General features: G+C 38.4%; 1 protein-coding gene across 1 annotated transcript in view; it reads left to right on the top strand.

Annotated features, from left to right (window-relative positions):
- LOC126248287 (WASH complex subunit 4) overlaps positions 1–21,576 on the top strand; it is a 190,015-nt gene that overhangs the window by 142,768 nt on the left and 25,671 nt on the right. The window contains exons 15-17 of the mRNA XM_049949137.1: positions 4,342–4,585; positions 14,407–14,624; positions 20,014–20,194. Of these exons, the coding sequence (XP_049805094.1) occupies positions 4,342–4,585; positions 14,407–14,624; positions 20,014–20,194 (643 nt within the window). The remainder of the gene's footprint in view (positions 1–4,341; positions 4,586–14,406; positions 14,625–20,013; positions 20,195–21,576) is intronic.

The following is a 21,576-nucleotide window of genomic DNA, read 5'->3' as shown; positions in this document are numbered from 1 at the left end:
AGAGCATCACTTATGTAGCAAAGAAATACAAAATCTCATTTTGGATGGGCACATCTTACCTGTAATCTGTGCTATGAGTTCACTGCAGAAGGGAGAAGTGGCTATTTATACCCATGTAATATTGCATTCAAAAGAGTTGACATATCAGAACATTACAAAAATCATCAGGGGTAAAACTGACTGTCGTGGACCGGTGAGGCTTCCGCTTTTATAAGCAGTAGACTACTTCTCATTGGCTGGATGACGTCACGGAGAAAACAGCGCGTACCGAGGTGGCGGCCTCTATATCCATAGATTTTGTTTGCACGCTTTATCCAGCGTTGCTTGGAGCACCATCCATCGCAACAAGCGGAGAACTGCGAGGAATGTAAGAAGTCTCCCTCTGCGCTCTTTCTTTATCAGTTGCACGCTGAGCGCATAACCGGAATCTCTGTTGAAATTATTTTCACAGAGTCTAATTTCAACTGCTTCCCTGATGACCGAGTCCCAATAGTTTGAAGTGTGAGCAAGTAGTCTTGTTTCATCGAATAAAATCTTATGTTTATTTAACAAACTGTGCTCAGCCACCACTGATTTTTATCGGCAACAGTTCTTATAGACTGGCCCACATAATTCTTCCCACACTAGCTAGGAATGCTGTAAATTCCCGGTACTCTCAGGCCAAGATTATCTTTTATGGGTCGCAGCATTTCCTTAATCTTTAGGTGCACAAATTTATCAGCCTGTTTTGCTGTAGTCTTGCTTAAATTAGCTCTCTGATGTGCAGCCAAGGTCATGTTTACCCATTTCCAGTCCCAAGGTGACAAAACTGCAGACAAAAACAGATGGCAACTATATAAGGATGCCACCATCTCGGTTCTCAGTAAGGGACTAAACGTACCGTACCGTATTCTTAAACGGGATCCCACAGCAGCACTTAGTAGGAAGACAGGGGAGCTACTGAAGATCTCTGGCCTCCCAGAAGAACTAGTCAAGAATCTACAACGAAGAGCACCAAGACCACCCAGGTTATATGGTCTACCCAAAGTCCATAAGGATGGGGTTCCGTTGAGACCTATTTTTAGTGCTATTGGGTCTCCTACATATCGGTTGGCAAAATACTTAACCAAATTATTAGCATCTGTAGTCGGCCACTGTAGCCATCATATTAATAACTCAAAAATGTTTGTTGACATTATAAAGCAGATGAGGATACGTCCGAATGACATCATGATCAGCCTAGATGTGGTCTCTTTGTTTATAAAGGTTCCAGTGGAAGTTACATTAAAACTGTTGGCTGCTCATTTCTCTCCTGAAATATTGAAATTATTTCAACACACTTTGACGACCACCTATTTTTTTTTTATGGTGGAAAATATTATGAAATGACTGATGGAACAGCCATGGGTTCGCCACTGTCACCAGCCATAGCTAACTTCTTCATGGCTGATTTCAAAGAACGAGCATTGAACAGTGCTCCCTTACGTCCGTCCTGCTTCTTCAGGTATGTTGATGATACATTTATAATCTGGCCACACGGCAATGAGGCACTGCAGCAGTTGGTTGATCATTTGAATGGTATACATCAGAACATAAGATTTACAGTGGAGGTGGAGAAGGATGGGAAGTTACCCTTCTTAGATGTGCTGGTGGAGTGGAAATCAGATGGAAGTCTCAGACATTGTGTGTACAGAAAACAGACGCATACAGATTTATATCCAAACGCGCATAGTTTTCACCACCCAGCTCAGAAGAGAGCTATGCTGAATACCTTGGTACACAGAGCAAGGACTATTTCGGACAAGGATCATCTCAGCTCCGAGATTAACCATCTGACGATGGTATTCATAAAAAATGGATATTCTGATCGTGATATCAGATCTACTCTGGCGAAGAAACCAAGGAAGGATGCTGTTCGAACAGATCAAGAGGACCAACACATCGCGCAGCTACCATTCTGCGGTGCAATGACCTGCAAGATCGGCAGAGTCCTGAGCCAGCAGGGACTGAGACCAGTCTTCCGGCCACCCAGGAAGATTAAGGAAATGCTGCGACCCGTGAAAGATAATCTTGGGCTGAGAGTACCGGGAATTTACAGCATTCCTTTCGAGTGTGGGAAAAATTATGTGGGCCAGTCTATAAGAACTGTTGCTGATCGCTGTGTGGAACATCAGTATCACCTGAAATACAGGTACCTAGAAAAATCAGCGGTGGCTGAGCACAGTTTGTTAAATAAACATAATATTTTATTTGATGAAACAAGACTACTTGCTCACGCTTCAAACTATTGGGACTCTGTCATCAGGGAAGCAGTTGAAATTAGACTCTGTGAAAATAATTTCAACAGAGACTCCGGTTATGCGCTCAGCAATGCATGGAAGCGCGCAATTGATAAAGAAAGAGCGCAGAAGGAGACTTCTTCCATTCGTCGCAGTTCTCTGCTTGTTGCGATGGATGGCGCTCCGAGCAACGCTGGATAAAGCGCGCAAACAAAATCTATGGATATAGAGGCCACCACCTCGGTACGCGCTGTTTTCTCCGTGACGTCATCCAGCCAATGAGAAGTCGTCCACTGCTTATAAAAGCGGAAGCCTCACCAGTCCACGACAGTCAGTTTTACCCCTGACGAAGATAACAGAGGTAGTCATCGAAAGCTTGGGATTTTATCCAAATTTGACACGGCAAGTAAACCAAGAACTTTTTATGCGAGGACTCAGTCAAGAAAGACTTCGTAGTCATATTACAAAAATCAAATTTTTGAATTTTCAAGGGAAAAACTTCTCATTGCAGCCCTCTACACATACGTCAATTCAGACTACGTGAGTTCGCTCTCCAGACTTGATACCATGCTAGGCTCAGTTCTTAAGAAAGACGTAATTTTTTATTTTATTTTATTTTTTTTTTTTTTTTTTTTTTTTTTTCAGTATTAACTTTTGAAATGTTTTGCCGTAGAAAAGAACATTAATGAATGTGCTTTAATCTTGTAGTCTGGTACATAATGTAATTTCCAATTAGTGTTGAGGACAACAGCAGCAAGACCATAGACAGTATTTTCATAGATTGTTTGCTAGTTTGATTGGCACTATGTGAGAGAAATTTGTAATGACATGTAAAATCATGATGCACCGATTGTAATACTAAAAGGAATTGAGGCAGAGTTATAACCTAAAGTAGTGAAAAAAGAATTCAGAGTATAATTCCACATGCAAAACAGACATTTAAAGACAATCTTGAAGGGTGTACTTGACAGGAAGGCTACAGTACAGACAACTTAAACAACAAATACAGTGCATTTCTTCAAACCTTTTTATCACTTTCTGTGCTAATTATTTTCTGTCAAACATTGCAGGCAGATACACAATACTGATAAGCAACCAATTTGAGGAATTAATGGCAATAGAATGTCATGTATGAGGAAACAGTAGCTGTGTCATAATATGAAGGACAATCCGAACCTAGTTACAGGCAATACTAAAAAGTGTTGAATGTCATCAAATAGGCTAAAACAGTGCTTTACATCAAGAGAATAAAAAGTTCTCAGGACAGTTTAGAAGTATATGGTTAGTTGTGAAATAGGTATCAGGGCAGAGTGGGAGTACCCAGCATATTACATACGTATTACGTGTGTCAAACATCACAATACATAAATATTTGCACTTGTCAGTGAGAATAAATTCTTGAAATGTATTTCGCTAAGCATGAAAAAAAAAAATACTTAACTGGTGCAGCATTTCATTATTTAAACCAGAAACATTTGAACAACACAAAGTTGGCAACTGGAGCTACAAGTGGCCAAACAACAAAACATGCAAAATGTGTTTTCAAGCTATCATTAAGAGAGCAACAATCATGAGGTTGCGCATGCGCAGTAGAGACTTAAAAAAATGTTGTGACAGGTCATTATTCGAATGAACCTAGTTACTCACATCAGCCACCATGTCAAGTAGAGGTCAGCAGCAGAAAGAAATAGAGCACATATTATACTCACTTTTACTGATTCAGACCTTTTGAGTAGTCTGTCCTGGTTTCAAAAAACTTAACTGCATAACATTTGTAAATACTGCTGAAGCCCAGTACCAGATCTGCATCAGGATATGTCAGTTATGTCAGCTTTTTCTCCATGAACATTGTTTCAGAAAGAGTAAGTCATTGGAAAATTATAGGTATTTTAACATAAAATTGGCATGGAATTATCAATGTGAACATAGGAAATTTGATGGGAGCGATAAAAAATGTCATAAATGGTGGAAAAATGTTAATTCCGGGAACATAAAAGTGGGGTTATACTATATTTTAAAATATTTATTCATTAATGATAGACTGTCAAATCTTGTTTCAGTAATCGTAAATGTCTAATTACAGGTTAACTTCACCTATCAGTTTCTTCGGAAAAAGTTTTTTATTTTTTCCCAGTTCATGTATGATGAACACATAAAGTCACGCCTCATAAAAGACATACGATATTTTCGTGAAAACAAGAACCAGCTGGAATCAAAGTACCCATTTGACAGAGCAGAAAAATTCAATAGGGGAATTCGGAAACTGGGACTGACAGCTGATGGGCAGAGTTATTTAGACAAGTTCCGTACACTTATTAGCCATATTGGTAAGTATGTTTCTTTTTTTCATTTAATTAGGAAAATATTAAATATTGCATGCTTTGTATTTGCACCAATCTCATACTGAACATTTATATAAAGTGGAGGACAAAACCTATCATAGCAGGTAGGGGATCGCCAAATCAAGCAAAATTTTCCAGATAACAATAGGTTGGAAATCGGAGCTGCAGTCATAAAATGACTATCAGCAACAAGTTCACTACAGTATGTACATTCAAATATATTTGCTCCAACTATTACCTATTATGCTAAAGGGCAAAGTTACTTACTAATGAAATTAGCCAAAGATAATGGCTTCAGCTCAATAATTAAAGCTAGACAAACTTTAAATTCTCATCCATGGTTGTTACATTTGATGTGAATTTTGTGTGACGTTTACTGGGTAAAGCTTCACTATTGCATAATCTACATTAAAAGTACTATAAGGCCATAAATTAGTTAAGATAGTAAGCTGTAAGGCAGAAACTGCGCTGCAGTAAGATATTTGGCATGTGGTGCTATAAGGTGCGGTGGTGTTAATAGAAAAATTGAAAAGTGATTTGTTTTAGTTTTTGGTGATGTACAGAGATCATAAATGAAAGTTTATTTTAACAAGTACAGTAGATCAGTATGTTGGAACTAAGACAGTGTGAAAAAGAAAACTGTGATAAATTTTTAACACACTTTTTTCTCAAATCAGATGCTTAAAACAAACGTTTGAAATCCCACACATGCTACAAATTATTGTCGAGTCCTCAAAAATTCTTGTGACCAGCATTTAATAGATGGGGGTCTTTCATAAAACCCCATACAAAAAGTACAGTGGTGTTGAATAAGACTGTCAGGGAGACCATTGTCGAAGACCACTGCATCGAATCAACCTACATCCAAACACTTCATTCAAACATCACTTGCCCACCAGAATGGAATAGAGGATATCACCATTCTGTTTGAACAACCTTTGATGTACATGGAGAGGAATTGTTTTGATAAGTATGAGCGATTCCACTTTTAAATATTGTAAATAATTTGTCCATTTTATCAAGGAGGTAGAATAAAAGCTCTATTCAAGATGTCGCAGATAATTCCTGACCAGACATTCAACAAAACTCTTTTAGTGACTTTGTTTTTCAATTTTAATGGTGATTTTCAAGTACCCTCCAGTGACAGTTGTGGTCATTAAGTACTGCTTCCCTAGTAAAAATTCCATCATCCGTGAACAGGATGAAGTAGAGAAAATTCTTGTTATTTAGATGCTGATGCTGCCTTAACACCCAGGCACAGAAACTTGTTCACCTTCAATAATCTTGTATTTTCAAAGCTTGAATCATTTGTCCATGGTAAGAATGTAAATATTTTCCTTGTTGTAAAATGTAAACTTTCACGGCCCAAATTGTCACAATTAATAAAATATTCTGGGCTAGTATGCTGTGGTCTAATGGATTTCACTTTAAAACCTAATGTTTCGTCCCCATCTGTGGAGGACATTTTCAAGGGATTCACACCCTGGCTTGCTACTGACTACAGCAAAATTTTGTGGGGTGTGAATCATCAGGTTTTAAAGTGAAATCTATTCGACCACAGCATAATAGCCAGGAATATTTTATTAATTGTGAAGTCATTTTCCTTTGTGACATTCCAAGTAAACTGATAGGTGACATGGTGTTCACAAGTTGTTGCTAAGATGGTGATTGAAGGCATTGTATTTAAATGCTGAAGTGCCTCTTCAACATATTCCAGAGTCCTCACTGTTCTTAGCCATCCTGTACATGCCTGTTTCACTGCAAACATGGCTGTTTCTTTCAAGTGACGATCCCTAAAGGTGTTGACTGCTGATGGCCTACTGTTTGCAAAATGTTCAACATATTGTTTTCTCGTACCCACAGTGTTGCATTTCCACTGCCCTGTAAGCAGTGTGAATTTAGACTTCCTCATTGTTTGTGTACCTGATCACCGTGACTCCAGTGTGCTACAGTATAAGACAACAAATGCAATAGAGCACAAAAACCAAAACATAACACAGCATCAGCTTTATCAGACAAAACCACACTACTAGACACACCCAAATGTGTTAATTTACCAGCCAAACTTCCATGTGATCATTGGTGATTAACTGTCATTTTATGTCTGCATCTCCACATTGGTGTATTTCTGACCTATGGATATCAGGAAGAGTTTGCTCAGTTTGGCAATCCCTACCCTGCTCTGACCTAATCATCAGGTTTTTATATCAAATTTTGTTAAAGAAACATGAAAATTTAGACACTACGTGTGCCAAGTATGTGTGAATCACTCAATGCACTTCTTTATTTATTGATGTAGGTCATTTCTTAATCGTGTGAGTGACTTTGTACTTTTTATAAAGTCCTAGGAAACTACAACCAGTAATATTCTTACTTTTCCCTGTTGTTTTAAATGTTTTGTATCCACTCTCCCCATATTGTGTTAGTAGTAAGTAGAAAGCTAACAATAGTGGCCTCACACCTAGTCAAACCAAAGAGTTCAGTCAAAATAAGTCTGTTATATATTGGACTTAGAATATAGTGTGTCCCAAATATAAATGACACAGAAATAGTGCACCAAACATCAGTCTTAAAACCAAGCACCAGCAGCTCAACATAGTGAGGAGGATTTTATGGTGTGTAATAGTGCTTGTTCTTAGAGTTCATATGACCGTTATACTGTATTTATCTGATTATGAGTCGAGGTTTTTTTCCAAATTAGTCATTCAAAAAACACCGGGTTATTTCTTACATTCACAGATTAAACTATTGCTGCTGAAGTTAACATTTTTACATTGTTAAATAAAGTATATGGGGGTAGTCTTTCACTTGCAGATGAAGCTCGGGATATTGAGGTCATGTGCAGATTTATTTTGAAGAATTCGGAAAAGCAGCACTGGGGAACCACATTCACTTTTGAACAGGTTCAACATCTCCCGATACACCAAAGCGCACGACACAGTATCGACATTGCTCGAGCAGTCACGTGAAATTTGAGTTGCGCGGCACTAGTGCAAGGGATATGTGAGAAACTATGAACTAGCCATTACAACAATCTGTTGCTCTACTTAAAATATGTGACAGTATTATGAAACACAGGAGGAAATAGCTCTACATTCTAGCATCTTACAAACTGTTGTATTTGAACAGGTTTGCAATAAAAGTTCTCATACATGTATGGATACCGTGTACAAACATTAATTCTGCTGTGATTCTTGAGTTCCTCCCGGCGTATTCGGTTAATCAAGAGTAAATCGAGCAAACATATAGTTGTGACGACCACGGTGGACAGAGCCATCACACCGACGTCATCTCAGATGCTGTCGCAATCTGTTCCACCGCGCGACCGTGGTGCGGACAGCGGAGGGAGCGCGCCAAGGGCAGAGGGTATTTAAATCAGCCGCCACCGCGACCGAACCCAGTTCCCTCTGAGCAGCCATAGCGTACGGATCTCCGTGCTGGCACGTTCACAGGAGCTCAGTCCGTCAGTTCACCTGATGATGGCGAAATGTATGATTGCCGAAATATTGTGCCCGTTGAACACTGTAGACCGATAGTACACCTGTGGATATTTTGATTAATTCTGCTTTTTAAATAAAGAGAACATTCAAAAGCAGAAATGTTGTCCTTCAGGAAACATTACTTGATTCGGAACCCATAGCAATATTTTATTTGATTGCGAGAGATTGCAGTAATTTACTATTTAGATTGCAAATCAGAAATTCAGTTGCTGCTCACATATGAGAATACTGGGTAAAAACGTTACCAGCTTTGCAGCAAGATGGTGACATTCAGGTGAAACAGGAAGGAAAATTAACCCAGAATGAAATGTCTGACAAATGAAATCATTCATATTGAACTGACTGCAATTGTTGTGAGAATAAATTACAGTGCAAGAGCCAAGTTGAAGATAGTACCAATAGATGTCAGTAGATCCTGGGCCGAGTGAAAGTAAGAGAATTTGACTGAATCCTGATTGCTCTCTTTTATTTCTGTATTAGTTGCTGTTCTTACTTATGACTTGCATCCTAGAAGATATTAAAGTCTGTTTTTCACAGTTGCTCAAGCACAGCACTGTGGAAAGTTTTGAAGGGGAACACTAATATCAGTTTGGCTGAGAACTACAGGAGTGTCAGGAGAGGAGCCATGAGCAGGCAGAAAATTACCTCTTGTTGCCAACCATGTTTACTCTGGCTTTTTAGGAACATCATCCATTTGTAGTTAGAATTGAATTGACATTAAAATTGGACAAATACTCAACAGTAGTAGTCATTTCTGCAGGAGACAGTAAAAATTTAAATAGGGGCAAGTGACGTACTTATGTGTTTCATGGTACAGTGTTGTCGACGCTGACCATGAGGCATGATGGGAATGAACCGGGGTGTCTCAGCTTCTGGTTCTATGCAGCCAATGAGAGAGCAGTGGGTAGATGATATGTTTGGAAGAGACATTGAAACATTCTCAGGTCAGTATAGGAGTGAAATCGAATATGTACGTAGATAGAAACAGCTGTGTTAGGTTCCACAGTAACCATGACCTCAGAAATTGCAACATTTTGTAAGAAACAGCCAAATATTTGTGACAATGAAGGTATAAATTTCTCAGCTGTGCCATTAGGATTATTATTATTATTGTTATTATTATTAAAAGTAGTGGCACCACAGATGACAGGGTTAGTAAGCCAAAATGTAGAAAAGAAAGCAGTCTGCAAATTAATGTAAATGATTTCTTTCCATTTAATTTGTGTCTCCTTGTTTTATCAAAATGTAGACAACCAATAAATGACATAATTTTAGAATAAGTTAACATTATAACTTTTTAGGCTGAATACTTTGTCAGTAAAACGGTTTGTAATTTTGATTAGTCAGAATATTTTGAAAATAAATTTTTCTAAAGCTTCTTGAAAAAAGGATGTGGTCTTATAATCAGGGTCATTTTATACACGTGTAAATATGATAATTGCCCTTCTTTTGAGAGCTCACATACCCAGACCAGCTGAGCCAGGACACATCCTAAGAAATGAAACAGTAAAGATACAAATGTCCAACACCACTTCTTTCAAAAACCACTGGCCGAATGGAGCACACACAGGTTTATTTGGAAGCTTCAACTCTTGCACAACAGCAACTGCAGCTCCTTTTTTATAATGTTCTAGCACAAAAAATCTTAATTCCCACCTACATGACTAAAAAGTGCTGTCATTTTTTCAGGTTCTGCTGCAAGCTTTCTTTCACTTGAGCAACGTTTTCTGATTTTTAAACTCGTTTGGGATGGTTTTCTAATTATATTTTTTGCTATTTATATTACATTGTCATGGAGAAACTTTAAACACTTTTTGGTCATCTTATATTTTGGTCACCCTTTAGTGTAATGTGCATATGAAAGAAAACAGTTATTGTCTGCAGGAGATAAACCTAACAGAATGAATCTTTCACTCTGCAGCAGTTTGCAGTTTTGTGAAATTTGCTGACAGATAAAACTAAGTGCCATACCAGTATTTGATGTTGGGCCCTAGCCTTTTTTGGGCAATGCTCTTACTGGCAGACTATCCAAACGTGACTCATGAATGGTCTTCACAGCTTCAGTTCTGCCATGAGCCACCACTGCTACAATAATTAATAATCACACACACACACACACACACACACACACACACACACACACACACACACACACACACACACACACACATTTGTTTATGAAGCTATGTTACCTGTGGTTTTGAGGGGGTGTGGGGCTAGGATTGTAAACAAATCAAAAGATACTGGAAGATCGTAGTTTAATATTCTGTGGTTGATGACATCAGTAGAGAGCTAGAGAGTGAGCACAAGCTCAAACTGGGGTACCTTCGGGCAGAACGTCATCATGATTTTTTTCACTTGGTCTGCCCCTACATTTACCAAAACTGTGCTTCGCCGACAGAATGTGGAATAACCGTGTGTGTGTGTGTGTGTGTGTGTGTGTGTGTGTGTGTGTGTGTGTGTGTTTTTTTTTTTTTTTTTTTTTTTTTTTTTTTTTTTGGGGGGGGGGGGGTGTTTCAATATCAGGTTGAACTGGCTGAGTACCTGGGTATATATTTATTCAAATTTTCTATTAGTCCATCTCCTCTTCCCATTTTTCCCCTCCACATTATCACCCCCCATCCCAATAGTAAGTTGCTGGTTCTTACCCTTGTGACATTTTTTCTGTATAGTAACGTGTACAATGTTGGACTGAAATCAGTTCACAAGTTTAGAAGCAGCTTCTTGCCCATAGCTTTGCCCACATACACTCTTTTAACATACACTGGTTATCGCATGTCGTAATTCACAATATAGTAATACAGACCATCAACACATGTTGTTAAGATTGTGTTCTGCGCAGAAGATGGCATTCCAGTCAGTGGGCAACCACGTCAGCAATGACGTCAGGGCACCCACAATTGCTGTGTACACAGTCACAGACTGTGCAGTATAGCACAGAGAAGACACTCTGCTGTGGAGGGCCATAGGAAGAATGGAAGCAGGAGAGTCACAACTGTTGTGGCCCAATGACTTAATGTGAATCGTTCTGTTGTTTCTCAAATGAGGCGACAGTTTATACAGACACAAACTGTATTACGGAGACCAGGACAGGGTCAGCCACATGTGACATCAGAAAGAGGGAACTGTTATTGGGCTGTAAGGGCACGGCGGTACCGCCTTAGTACTGCACTGTGACTGGCATCTGGCCTCACAGCATTCCCTGAATATGTTGTGTCAAGGCAAACTGTGTACAGAAGGCTTCAGCAGAGTGGCCTTTATTGTTGGAGACCTGCTTTCTATTTACGTCTGACGTGTCTTCACAGAAGGAAACGTCTAGGGTGGAGCCGTCAACATGCCACCTGGACAGTCGAATGGTGGGACAATGTTCTTTTCACAGTGGAATTCCAATTTGGTCTTGAGAGTGATTCTCGATGCATTCGCATCTGGAGGGCACATGGAACACGATTTCGGGACCCAAACATCGTGGAAAGAGACCGATATCGAGGTGGATCCCAAATGGTGTGGGCAGGGATTATGTCGACCACTCGAACACCTCTTCATGAAATTGTATGAGTGAATAAGCAAGATTTAATTGCTGTCAAGTACCATGAGGGAATCTTGGGATGTCATGCAGGTTGTTGTGAGGTGCTGTGGGCTCAGACTTGTTATTGATTGAAGATACTGCTCGACCTCATAGAGTGCAGGTGTTTGATGTTTTTTTGGAAATGGAAGATATTGCACACATGGAGTGGCCTGCTTGTTCTCCCAATATGAATTCCATATAGCATGTGTGAGATGCGTTAGGGAGATGGGTTGCATCATGTCAGCATCCACCAGCCACTCTCCAAGACTTGCAAGCAGCTCTGCAGGAAGAATGGATGTCATTGCCTCAACATCAGATTGATGACACTAATTGCAGCATGTCCCATCATTGTGAGGCCTGTATTGGTGCTAGAGGTGGTAACACCCTATGCTGAGCACATTAACCAGTTGTCAGAATGTGTGTGCAAATCCATTAAGTTGAAAAAAACGAAGAACATTGTTGTCTACCTTTATGCATGTTGCAGTTGATTACATTCTGTATTCTTTACATTGTTTCTACTTCACTATCACCTGCTTATACTGTTTTGTGGCAAAATAAACATAACTCTGCAAAATTTACGTTTGTTGTTTTAATTTTGGACGCCAGTCTATATGTAACGTACTATATAACCATCCCACTTTGCACATGAAGCATTAAGTTTCAATTGTCGAACAACTTGTTTATAATATGTAGTGAGGAGTGAGGTAAGGCATGACTCTCTCAATCTGAGTTATGGTGTGCATCACTTTTGGAAGGAATTTCCAATGAGCAAATTAAGACTTCATGTTATCGAGCCATAGCAAGTCTCGGTTTACAATCTTCATTGGATTCTGGAGAACGCATACTCCTCAGTCTTTTAGCCATTTTGGTATATTCAGATAGACCTGACCATTTTCCAGGTATTTTTATTCATAAACGAAACTAAATCAAAATGTAATTAGTATGCACCAGAATCAAAAAACCAACTTGATAAATTCGTTTTTCCTAGCAAAAATATAAATAAGATCTATCAGAAGAGGCAAAGCAATATCATTAAGTTTTTAATACATGAAGCAAACTCAGTAAATCCATATATCCCAGCCAAGTAAATTCAGTGGTATTGTATTCATAAGGATAAGACTGCGGTGCATAATTCAGTATCTAATATAAACTTCCAAAACTACATCTATCACAGAGTTAAAAAAACCTATCAGTGCTGTCTGTGGCCAGCCGGTGTGGTCGAGCGGTCTTGGCACTTCAGTCTGGAACCGAGCGACCGCTACAGTCACAGGTTCGAATCCTGCCTCAGGCATGGATGTTTGTGATGTCCTTAGGTTAGTTAGGTTTAAGTAGTTCTAAGTTCTAGGGGACTGATGACCTCAGATGTTAAGTCCCATAGTGCTCAGAGCGGATATCATTGGAGATATTGCACAAATAAAAATTTGAAAAAGTATTTTCAGAAGTAGAAAAATCTAAATTTGATTGCCCATATTGGTTTTTGAATTTCGTTTCTCTCAAATATGAGTCCATGAGCTTAACCATTATGCAGCCATTGTCGGTAAGCTTCACTGTGTTGAGCATTTGAGAACATAAGTGTGTGAACACTAAAGTAAACACTAGCTGATCCCAGCCCCACTGTCTCCTCTTCTACACTACTTCTGATCTGATAACAACAAATAACAGATCTTACCACAATCTACTTGTGTCTGTAAATGTCTCAGCAAGAAGAGTCCTGTGCCCTCTGGCTCATCAAGCACATATAATTAAGTCATGACTAGCCATATTTCGAATGTGGAGGATAAAGGCATATGATAATCATAGAGTTAATAATAATCACATCATCATTTGCACAATTCTCTTTGCTAGGTACTGTGAGCTGCTTTCTAAAATGCAATATTTTGTATAATTCTTCTGTAATCTTGATACCTTGTGAGATCTGTATATAAAATGTGTGGCTCTTTGTTTCTGCATGAGCCCCTTTTACACTGACCCTGTTACAGGACATCTCACATATGTTAGTTTTTTCCCCCTTGTTATCAGTTTCTTTTTCCACAATTACTTTAGTGAAGAAATGTGCATTTGTTGTTACTTTTTCAGTATCCAAGATACTAGTGCAAGTACTGAACAAGTATTAAATGGAGCAGAATGGCAAACCTTCCCATTTTGAGCCTAACGGCTCTTCAAAGGGATATTCTCTTCATGTAAATAAATGTTTGTAGTGTTTATAAGAAACAAAATATGTATGCTACCCAGCATGTTTTATACAGAGGACTGTAACAACATGTTAAGGGAAATACTGAATATACTTGGAAATTTTAAAAAAGGAAAATAAACTGTCACAAGAAATAGTTCACAGTTTATGGTTACAAGTAGTTTCATATGTTAATGTTCATAGTAGTGAAAGGACTCAGTTCTTTACACATGTTTGTATATAGTGTAAGCAGCAATTTAAATAAAATGTTGGAAGCAAAAGAAAAGCAGAAATAATATGGAAAGATTGGCAATGACTGGAAAACCCTGAGGAAAACATATAGTTTGAGTTGAAGTGATGCTGGTGGAAAGTGGAATTAATTATGCATGGAATGCTTCTCAGGCAGTGTGTGTGTGTGTGTGTGTGTGTGTGTGTGTGTGTGAGAGAGAGAGAGAGAGAGAGAGAGAGAGAGAGAGAGAGAGAGAGATTTCATGCATATCTCTCTCCTGTATTTGTGTAGAGACACATTTTTTAATTACATTAGATATTTAAAAATCTATTTGCTCTCCAGGAAATGCTATGGGTTATGTGCAGATGATAAGATCGGGTGGACTTCATTGCTGCTCAAATGCTACAAGCTTTATACCTGATCTGGATGATGTTCTGAACTTTGAAGATCTCTGTGAAGAAGAAGGTTTGTCTCGTGAGTGCTGTGAAGCTGCTAAGAGACTTGATCAAGTTATTAGTAATTTAACAAGAAACTTTGCTGAAGGAACAGAATACTTCAAGGTTAGAACTTGATCTTCTCAAGTGACAAATTATTCTGATATAATGTAACTAAATTTGAAGATAAAGTAATTTTAAATATCTGAAATTTTTTGCCTGTCTTTGTTATACTGCTGTATGTTAAGATTGCTGAAATTGTTGGTCAGTCATGCAACCATTTGTGTATTTTTCTTTTTAAAATTCAGTCTTGATCGCTCCACGTATGCTACAAGCAAGAACATAGGTGACTGGTTTCGGTCATATCACATGACCATCATCAGACCTGTAATTTAATTTAGAAAGTAATAGAAACCTTAGTAGATTGACAATAAAATATGACAAAATACTTATAAGGATAAAATACTATAAGACTTCTTATACCCATGGCATCCTTCGAAGATGGTAGGTGGAGCACTCTTCTCAGCTGCTGTGATGTCAACTGGTGCCAGCCAGTGACGGGCATACGCTTAAATACGAAGATGCTCCGCCTACCTCTTCTCCCCCTACCTCATGTCAACCAATCAGTGTAAAACGGGTTCACATAATCGTTAAAAAAAAGGTAGAAGAATAAAATAAAAATAGTTGTGTCTAAAATATTTCTTTACAACCATGGAACAACTAAAATATTGTATAAAATATAAATTAAAAGCTTTAAAATAACTGTACAGATGATTTATACTCAGTGTGCCCTCTATCTATGGGCTAAGGTGGTACTACCACAATGGTTTCACAGTCAACAATGTTGTGAAGGACTTTGGCATTGCGGCATCATATCGATATGTGAGTTGTGACTCGACTGCAAGTATACATCTATGCTTGATTCAGTCTGTCTGTCTTATATTAAATTTATTTGTCACTGGTGATATATTTAATAATGGAATGATCAGCTGGAGAGTGCTATAATGTTACATACACTTTTTAAAATGTCATAAAACTGATTTATTAAAAATGGAGTCATATTTCGTAATATTTCTAATTGGAAGTTTAAGATCGTGTGATAAGGTACATTCCTGCCATGGATACAACTGGGTCCTATGATTTTCTGAACAAAAGAGTACATACATATTCATAGAATTTTCTCAAAGAGATCATAAAAATGTTTTTCACGAAAATCCAACTGTTCATTGAGAAGCACTGATGGTTCATTTCTATAATGGGCATATATCTCGATCTCCTCCAAAATATTTAATAATAAGCCTTTATTAGCGTAATGAAGGACTTGCAAATTCTGTTGTACCGTCCCTTTGGCATGCTTATTAAAAGTTACGTGATGGCCGAAGACTGATTTTGCTCATGCGGTACCTGATGTATGTTCTTTGTATCGTATAGTAAAGCTCTGGCCTGTTTGGCCAATGTTTATTAAAACTGTTCATTTGTGTATGTTTGGTGTAGTCCTTAGTCACTTGTTTAGTAATCAGCTGAAAGTGAATTAAAGCAGGTGTGCAGTGTAGAAACTTATGACCACAGCAGTTGAGTCCCATAGTGCTCAGAGCCATTTTGCAGTGTAGAAGCATCACTGAATTTGAAGTTTATCCTTTTCACTTGTTGCTTTAATAATATACGATAATGATGGAAGCTGAAGAAATGAAACACCACAACAGCGCTATGGTCAACATTTATGCGGTGGTGTAATGGTCAGCATTTCTGCAAGAAGACTCGGATTCGAGTCCCAGCCATCACACAAATTTTAATTCATTTCTTCAGCTTCCCTCATTATCGCAGATAAAGATGGGACTAAATGTCTTGCAGTTGTTTTAAGCTTCATGTTATCTTCACACTTGCATAACCATCTGTACCTTTTCTTGCTCTTCATGTACCTATAATATATCTTGTTACAATATTTTTATTGTTATTTCCTGTTACCATAATTGACAGTTCTATGTTTTCTCATGTTAGGTTGTATATGTTGGCAGAAAATGGACAAAGTACAGCAGCACTTCACAGGATGTTATGCTACATACATCCATACTGAAAATTAGTACATTCACAAGAATGAAAAATGCTGTTTAAAAAAATCAAATTACAGCAGTGGACATAGCAGATATCACACAAGTACACTACTGGCCATTAAAATTGCTACACCAAGAAGAAATGCAGATGATAAACGGGTGTTCATTGGACAAATATATTATACTAGAACTGGCATGTGACTACATTTTCACGCAATTTGGGTGCATAGATCCTGAGAAATCAGTACCCAGAACAACCACCTCTGGCCATAATAACGGCCTTGATACGCCTGGGCATTGAGTCAAACAGAGCTTGGATGGCACAGGTACAGCTGCCCATGCACATTCAACACAGTACCACAGTTCATCAAGAGTAGTGACTGGCGTATTGTGACGAGCCAGTTGCTCGGCTACCATTGACCAGACGTTTTCAATTGGTGAGAGATCTGGAGAATGTGCTGGCCAGGGCAGCAGTCGAACATTTTCTGAATCCAGAAAGGCCTGTACATGACCTGCAACATGCGGTCGTGCATTATCCTGCTGAAATGTAGGGTTTTGCAGGGATCAAATGAAGGGTAGAGCCACGGGTCGTAACACATCTAAAATGTAATGTCCACTGTTCAAAGTGCCGTCAGTGCGAACAAGAGGTGACAGAGACATGTAACCAATGGCACCCCATACCATCATGCTGGGTGATACGCCAGTATGGTGATGACGAATACATGCTTCCAATGTGCGTTCACCGCGATGCCACCAAACACGGATGCGACCATCATGATGCTGTAAACAGAACCTGGATTCATCCGGAAAAATGACGTTTTGCCATTTGTGCACCCAGGTTCTTCGTTGAGTACACCATCGCAGGTGCTCCTGTCTGTGATGCAGCATCAAGGATAACGGCAGCCATGGTCTTAGAGCTGATATTTCATGTTGCAGCAAACGTCGTTGAACTGTTGGTGCAGATGGTTGTTGTCTTGCAAACGTCCCCATCTGTTGACTCAGGGATCGAGACGTGGCTGCACGATCCGTTACAGCCATGCAGGTAAGATGCCTGTCATCTTGACTGCTAGTGATACAAGGCCGTTGGGATCCAGCACGGCATTCCGTATTACCCTTCTGAACCCACCGATTCCATATTCTGTTAACAGTCATTGGATCTCGACCAACACGAGCAGCAATGTCGCGATACGATAAACCGCAATCGCGATAGGCTACAATCCGACCTTTATCAAAGTTGGAAACATGATGGTACGCATTTCTCCTCCTTACATGAGGCATCACAACAATGTTTCACCAGGCAACACCGGTCAACTGCTGTTTGTGTATGAGAAATCGGTTGGAAACTTTCCTCATGTCAGCACGTTGTAGGTGTCGCCACCGGCGCTAACCTTGTGTGAATACTCTGAAAGGCTAATCATTTGCATATCACAGCATCTTCTTCCTGTCGGTTAAACTTCGCATCTGTAGCACGTCATCTTCGTGGTGTAGCAATTTTAATGGCCAGTAGTGTATAAGCTGTAGCACAAAATAAATATTCGTTAATCTCTTACTACAAAATGTATGAAGCTGCAGGTACTGCTTATAGTTACAAATGTTCGTTCAGAAGGAATTGATGTGTGTTACCTCTTTGACTTCATTGAAATGCGCCTCTGGTGTAGAATCAAACTGCTGATTTACGTTTCCATCACAGGATAAATCATCCAACTGATTACCAAATAGTCTGAGTAGTGATTCTAAATTGCCACATATAAAACTATTAAATATATGATGTAGCATTGCCTATTGATCTTCAAAGTCATTTCATTTCAGTGAAAAGTGTTGAGAGACAAAATGGTCAGTGTAAGATTATTTTGCACGTTATTGAGCTAACTTGTTCACAGTCAGTATAAACACAAGTAAATTGTACATGGCTGTAAATGAATGACTTAGTGCATTTGTGATAGTGGTGTGCAAGTAAGAAGGTGGTCACTTGATGTTTTCTGTGCAGAGAGAGACCTGTTATACCTTCTAATGGCAGATATGTGCTCTGTCTTTGTCCCACACCACACACTCTAGCCATTGCTGGTCCTAGGAAATTGCAATGTTGGGGTAAGGGCCATGTTTGGCTAGTGTTTCTGCTTCTGACTCGGTCAAGGATAATTTGTATGCTTCAAAAACTGTCAGTCACTTGTTAACGCAATATTTGTGATTTCCTTATGCCACCCCCAATGTACACTACAGTGGCTAAACACTTGTACCATACCTAAAAAACACAAAAAATTGATGCTAAATATTCTATGCACATCTCAAAGCATGTGCAACAGACACACACTGCAGAAAGACACTGTTGACTGTTGCATCATGTGGTAACACTGTCCCTTGCTTCTCCAGGATGGTGGTTCATGTTCTGTCAGGCCACCCTCATTTAAGTTTTTTGCAGTGTTTCTAAATTGCTTCAGGCAAATGTCAGGATGGTTCCTTCAATAAAATCTCCACTGACCCCCCTGTCCTCTCCTCACCAAAGATGTGTGTTTATTCTCTGTATGTATGAATGATGATTTTCCTTGAATTAAGCTGACAAATCCTATATCATTGAATGATGAAATCAGTTGTGCTAATACCAAAGTATTTCAGCAGTCACAAAATTCTGTAGTATATTAATATGCGTTAGTTTGAAGAGAGAACAAAATTCATAACAATGTATGCAAAGAGTTTAACTACAATGTAAAATTAGATTTGACTCTGTCAAAGAACTATTTGGATTGTTGTGGGAATTAACTGTATTTTAGTTGCAGTGGGTTCTATAGCCAAAACAGGTTTTCTGAATGATAACAATGAGCTCTACTGTAGTGTACTATACTCACTTGAAAATGGCTACACAGTCGAAACTGTGTGGCAATGGCGATTCCAAAACAAAAGGATAGCATAATGTAACAAACAACAGCCAGTATGACAGTGTACCATCATTCAGAAATTAACTATATCTGTACTGGAGTCAAACTGAGTGCAGCATATTTTTGGCAATAAAACTAATGTAGATTAGTGAGTACCAGAGTATCAGAACAACCTCAAAAAAATCATGAGATAATACATAACAAGCATTTATCAGTGGGCTGAATGTGCGATATGTGTTCGCAAGTGCCTCTGGATCTTTTGAGCATGGCAAGACTCAAAATAGTGGTTAAATAACACACCAATAACACAGTAAATTAGTGATACCTTGAAACGTATGGAAAGTTCCGGTTGAGAAGTAAGAATTATTTAGGAATATAGGAGACAACTCAGCTTGATATCTTGAAATGTTGTTTTTTAATGTTTGATGAAAAATTCAAAATCTTGTATCACCCAGTGTGTGTGTGTGTGTGTGTGTGTGTGTGTGTGTGTGTGTGTGTGTGTTTTATAGGGTGGTTTTCTATTTACCCACATTCCATTACATTTATTTTTATATAAAGTATATATTCTTATTTCTGTAATTTTTTTTTTAGCTTCTGGTAGATGTATTTGCACCTACTTTTCGGGATCCAAAAAACATTCACCTGAGGAATTTTTTCGCCATAATTCCACCACTAACCATCAACTTTATTGAACATTCCATAACATCTAAAGAGAAGATGAGTAAGAAGAACAAAGTTGGAGCAGCCTTCACTGATGATGGTTTTGCCATGGGTATGTCCTTTTAAATTCTGAAGCTTATAGTAATTACTACATTTTGTTTCCTTTCATTCTCTGTAATTACTGTGAGGTTGAAATGTTGTTTTCTGAACACTGTAATGATGCAGACATTTGACAAATACACTGTACTATAATTTCTAAGAACTTGTTGGAAGCATTTCAGATTCATCATACAGTTATGGAATTAATCATAGTGAGTTTGCTACTTCAATAAAATCAAGCTGGCTAATTTGTGAGAGAGTGATGTACTAGGTTGTAGAATGCCAATTCTGAAGCAATAGATGTGAAAAAATATACCCAAAAGTGGTCCTGGAAGATATCTACCATTGCAAGATAAAATTATTTAGGTTTCTGTTTTTATGCCCAAACATGTTCCACAGCTACTGCATCATCTATGTTGGCAGCTTGTGTATTTTCAGGTCTGAAATTTTATTCAAGACTTCAGCATGCTTGAACAAAACTTAATATTAATGAATCAATGAGCATACAGTGAAGACAACCCAAGTGCATGGGAAAATATTTGAGATATGAAAACAAAAAGTATTTCTGCCAAAGTAGTTTATCCAGCATCCAAACAATTGGGACAAGTAGCTAATTGGCTCCATAATGATTGTATATGTTCAGCCAGAGGTCAAGAAACCGTCAGTTTGAGAAAGAAATCAAAAAACATAATTCCATCTTATTACATCAGCATAAACAGCCATTGGTTAAGAATTTTCAACTGTCAGCAGATATTTTAACTCCACCCAATTTTAACTCAGTCAATGTGAAATGTCAGCTATCTTTATTGCATCAAAATATTCGAGGACTGAGAAATAAAATTAATGAATTAACTATCTGCATAGATGAATTAGAGTCTTCAAACCCAACTGACATAATCTGCCTCTCTGAACATCATGTGACCACTGGTATAGAACTTTTAAGTGTTACAGGGTTTAGGTTAGAATCTCACTTTTGTAGATCAGAAATGGAGAAAGGAGGAGTTGCCACATTCATCAGGAACTGTCATAAATTTAAGAACATAGACATTCATAAATTTTGCCTAGAACAGCATATGGAAGCATGTGCAACAGAATTAGATTCTCACAAAAAATTCTTCATAATATTAAGTGTATATCGAGCACCTGCAGGTAACTTTAATCTGTTTGTAAACCACCTTGAAGCTGTACTGGCCCATTTAACAACCAAAAACAAAGAAATAGTGGTTGCTGGTGATTTCAATGTAGATTTCCTTAAAGACTCTCCCAATAAGAACTTATTTGAGTTAGTAACACTATCATTCAACTTAATTCACACAGTAAAGTTCCCCACTAGGATAGCCACTTGCTCACAAACAGCCATTGATAATATCTTTATAGAAAAGTCCAATGAACAAA

The sequence above is a fragment of the Schistocerca nitens genome, chromosome 3 (genome assembly GCF_023898315.1).
Source record: "Schistocerca nitens isolate TAMUIC-IGC-003100 chromosome 3, iqSchNite1.1, whole genome shotgun sequence".
In the NCBI taxonomy this organism is placed as follows: domain Eukaryota; kingdom Metazoa; phylum Arthropoda; class Insecta; order Orthoptera; family Acrididae; genus Schistocerca; species Schistocerca nitens.
This window is presented reverse-complemented; position numbering and strand designations above follow the sequence as displayed.